A 5,000-nucleotide genomic window follows, 5' to 3' on the forward strand; every position below is an offset into this window, starting at 1 on the left:
CGAAGCCAATGCACGGAATGACAGGAAACAGGAAGTGAGGGCTAGCAGCACCGGCGTCGGGCGCCACGGCGGCAGCCGATCCTGACGGGCCATCTGACAGCAGGACTGTGTGGGGGCGGTGATGTCAGCAGGCCATTGGGACAGAAGAGTAGAAGGAAACAAGGAGAGGATGAACACCGCCTTCTGTCTGCTTAGCCAGGAGGGAGAGGAGGAGGTGGAGGGTCAGGTTGTGAGACAGAAGGAGGGAGAGGTGAAGAGGAGGAGGAGTTCACCTTCATCCTCTTCTTTTTGCTTTGTCACTTCAGGACACATGATGAAACAAAGAGAGGAGATGAAGATGAAGAGGAAGCAGCTCTGGGCCCATCTTAGCCCATCTGCACAGTCTGTGGTTGCTAGGATACAATGTTCTGGCTGGTTTCTAAGGTGTTGGTGGTCATTGCTATGGTTATCTGAACAGGTGGTTGCTACGGTGTTCTGCTGGTTGCTAGGTAATTTTGATGTTTGAACACGATGAAGATGAACAGATTCCATGTTCCTTCATCCAGCCTTCATGATGAAGCTGGACCCTCAAACCGTCCTGACGTTCATCCAGAGCCACCAGAGGAGGAGGAGGGGGAGGAGGAGGGAATGACAAAGAGAAGGAAACTGACACCAAATGGGATGAATGACATCACATCTGCAGCTCAGAGCTGAAACATCAACCAAACATCTGGACATCAATCAGTGTCCGTGTCTCTCCAGAGGAAGCAGCACAGTGGGAAACCAGTAAGCTGTGTGTGTGTGTGTGTGTGTGTGTGTGTCTTGTGTGTTCATCAGGAGTTGATTCTGCTGTGACTGACAGCTCAACCTCCAATGACCTCCTACTAGAAAATCCTAATTTAGCTTTAGTAGGAGGAGTCATGAGTTCCTTCCTCCTCCGTCTCCTTGATGAAGCTAAATGTGTCATGCTGAGCCGTTTCTTAGCGCCTGCTACATGAGCTAACCTTTCCCAGAGCATTAACCAGGGCACCGTCCAATTAGAGGCGAGCTTCCCAACGAGGGAAGACACACACCAAAGATAACACACACCAAAGATAACAGACACTACAGTGCACACTGAGTGACGTAGGCCACATGAACTCCAGGTGGCGCAATTTCTGACAAGTCATTCCATGTTCACATGCTATTGAGAAGGTGAGTGGTTTGACAGGTGCATCAAGGGTCTCCAGTGCTCCTCCATGGACCCACATGGACTCACATGGACCCACATAGACTCAAATGGACCCACATGGACCCACATGGACTCACATGGACTCACATGGACTCACACGGACCCACATAGACCCACATGGACTCACATGGACCCACATAGACCCACATGGACTCACATGGACCCACATAGACCCACATGGACTCACATGGACCCACATGGACCCACATGGATTAACATGGACCCACATGGACCCACATGGACCCACATGGACTCACATGGACTCACATGTACTCACATAGACCCACATAGACCCATATGGACTCACATGTACTCACATAGACCCACATAGACCCATATGGACCCACATGGACCCACATGGACCCACATGGACCCACATGGACCTCTTGACACCTGGAGTCTACAGGCTGAACCTGAGGAACCTTCACCATGAACTCATTGAGTGTGGAAGCTCCTCCTCCAAACACGCACAGGAAGTAAACATTCAAAAAACATAAACATGTCTCTGTGGCCTGAAGGTCAAAGCAGATGGTTCCCCCCACACACACACGCTCAGCCCTGTTTTCTGTTGTCTTGGGGTCACAGGATCAAGGTCAGACAGGTCAAACACAGAAGCTGATTGGTGGAGGGGGGCTGAGCCAGATGGTGCAGAGAGGATCTGAGTGTGAAGACGTCTGATCTGCCTGAGAAGCTCTTCTTCTCTGCTTTAGTTTACACACACACACACACACACACACACACACACACACACACACACACACACACACACACACACACACACACACACACACACACACACACACACACACACACACACACACACCAAGGCAAGCTTCAGACTGCGACATCAATCTCCCAGCAGGAGAAACAAAGGATTGAGGATTACAACGGATACACACACACACACACACACACACACACACACACGCCGCAGATTATGTGTGTGTGTGTTTGTGTGTTTCAGAGCATCTGTTTCTACGGTAACATGCTGTTTGAGGGTAAGAACAGGGGTATTATATATATATATATATATATATATTGAATATTATATATATATATATATAATATATATATTATATATATATATATCAATTTATATTATATATATATTATATATATAGATATATATATATATATAATATCTATATATATATTATATAAATATATATTATATATATATTATATATATAATACCCCTGTTCTTACTCTCAAACAGCATGTATATATTTATATATATTTATATATATACATATATATTGGTTAGAATCCTGTGTGTGTGTGTGTGTGTGTGTGTGTCCATAATAATCAAACTGTTTATATGTTAACATACTGCAAGGAAAGAAAGAAGCTTCTCGCACTAATTGACAATTGCCAATGGGACAGCCTGTGTGTGTGCGCGTGTGCGTGTGTGTGTCAGTCTGGGGAGGTTGTTGCCGTGGGCAACCACTCCAGGCAGCAGGCCCCCTAGATCCATCCTGTCGTCCCTGTGTGGAGCAATGGAGTGTGTGTGGTGTGTGTGTGTGTGTATGTGTGTGTGTGTGTGTGTGTGTGTGTGTGTGTGTGTCTGTGTGTGTGTCTGTGTGTGTGTGTGTGTGTGTGTGTGTGATCATTGTATTGTTGATGAGTGTATCATGATGGTTGAGTATAATCTTATAAATTATGGCAAAACTTTCAAAGTGACATTCGTTCTCAATTTGGAGAAAAGCTGTAAAGGAGAGAAAAAAATCTCTCTCTGGGTTTCCATGGAGATGCTCCTCCCTGTAGCCAATTATACCTGTCCAGGAAGTCCAAAGGCGACCAATGGAGCTGTAGCTTTAAGTCTGAGGTTATTAATAACCTGTGAGTGAGTGAGAGCAGGAGGGAGAGGAGGGACAGACAGCAGAGAGGTGCTGAATGCTTTGGGCCACCATGCAGGACCAGGAGTGTGTGTGTGTGTGTGTGTGTGTGTGTGTGTGTGTGTGTGTGTGTGTGTGTGTGTGTGTGTGTGTGTGTGTGTGTGTGTGTGTGTGTGTGTGTGGCGAGATTCATTAAATCATCTGTAAACATTTTGGCGTTCCTCTTGTTTAATTCTATGCTGATGAGTGATGACATCATCCAAATCAAGTTGACGAGCCTCCTGGGAGCTTTGGAGCAAAGCGTCCAAGCAGAGAGTTAACAACATGATCTGTACAACAAGTAACATCCTGGATCCATGAGGGTCCACTCAGAAGCCTCCAGACCTGAAGAGACGCACACACATCTACACACATCTACACACTGACAGACACTAAATAAGGACAGACTCAACAATCTGCACTGGAGATGTTTCTGCAGCTCTCCTGATAAAGAAATGCCCAAACATGTATTATATGAGATGCTGACTGCAAGGATGACCTCAGTAGAACAAGAAATATGCAGACACACACACACACACACACACACACACACACACACACACACACACACACACACACACACACACACACACACACACACACACACACACACACACACACACACACACACACACACACACACACACACACACACACACACACACACACACACACACGACATTTGGTGCAGGGCCACATCCCTCAGACTAACAAGCTGATCCTCGGGCTCAGAACAGCAGCTAACAGAGACAGATCACTGACAACAACACAGTGAATGTCAGGGGAGCACTGTGTGTGTGTGTGTGTGTGTGTGTGTGTGTGTGTGTGTGTGTGTGTGTGTGTGTGTGTGTGTGTGTGTGTGTGTGTTACTCATTTAGCTTTGCTGGCAGCTCATTGGGGGAAGAATCATTGTCACCACAGTGTTGAGTGTCTGGAGTCATTTCATCCTCTTTCACTGTAAACATGATTAGAGACAGATACATAAAGACAACAGCAGAAGGAAACTTGGCGCTGCTAAATAAGGACGGACTCAACAATCTGCACTGGAGATGTTTCTGCAGCTCTCCTGATATAGAAACGCCCAAACATGTATTATATGAGATGCTGACTGCCAGGACGACCTCAGTAGAACAAGAAATATGCAGGTGGCACGCACACACACACACACACACACACACACACACACACACACACACACACACACACACACACACACACACACACACACACACACACACACACACACACACACACACGGAGCATCTGTTAAGATAGAAACCATGTGGCCAAGAGACGCATGGAGCATCATCGTGCACACTGAACACTGTACGCTGGACTGAATCACACTCCTGTTTGTGTTTACCACACCGACAACAAGCAGCCACCATAGCAACCAGGCAGAATCACCTGGCAACCATAAGCAGGGGAGGGGTAGGGAGAGAAAGAAAGTATAGAAAGGAAGGAAGAAGAACGAGAAGGAAAAGAGAGAAAAAGAAGGAGAGAGAGAGAGACAGAGAGAGGGAGAGCTGGAGAGGAAGGCAGGAAGTCTGAGGAGAAAGAGAGAGAGGAAAATAAGTGCATATGTTTGTTTGTGTGTGTGTGTGTGTGTGTGTGTGTGTGTGTGTGTGTGTGTGTGTGTGTGTGTGTGTGTGTGTCATGCAGGAATGCTGTTCCTTGTGTTTTTTTCCTATCAGAGTTGATAAACTTTGTTCCTGTCCTAAACTTTCCCAGCATTCCTCACTGATGCTCACAGCACTTTCACACACTGATCTTACCCATAATGCACTGTGTCAGTGTTTGTCAGCCTAAACTCTTTCTGAACTTCAGTCACAGTGACATGAGATCAACACACCACAGCACTGCTTTGGAGCTCTCAATTTGTCAATCAACCAAATCTCCACAGACAGTGTTTTCAA

The 5,000-nt window shown here is 46.3% G+C and overlaps 1 protein-coding gene across 1 annotated transcript in view; it reads right to left on the reverse strand.

The window, feature by feature from the left end:
* Positions 1–634, reverse strand: part of LOC143011514 (semaphorin-6D-like) — a 17,132-nt gene extending 16,498 nt beyond the window's left edge. Inside the window, exon 1 of the mRNA XM_076164410.1 lies at positions 1–634. This exon is cut by the window's left edge and continues 52 nt beyond it. Coding sequence (XP_076020525.1) covers positions 1–93 — 93 coding nt within the window. The 5' untranslated portion in view covers positions 94–634.
* Positions 635–5,000: the final 4,366 nt, after the last annotated feature.

This window comes from Genypterus blacodes, unplaced genomic scaffold (genome assembly GCF_046128005.1).
Source record: "Genypterus blacodes isolate CSIRO-AG114 ecotype Tasmania unplaced genomic scaffold, CSIRO-AGI_Gbla_v1 ptg000134l_1, whole genome shotgun sequence".
Lineage (NCBI taxonomy): Eukaryota > Metazoa > Chordata > Actinopteri > Ophidiiformes > Ophidiidae > Genypterus > Genypterus blacodes.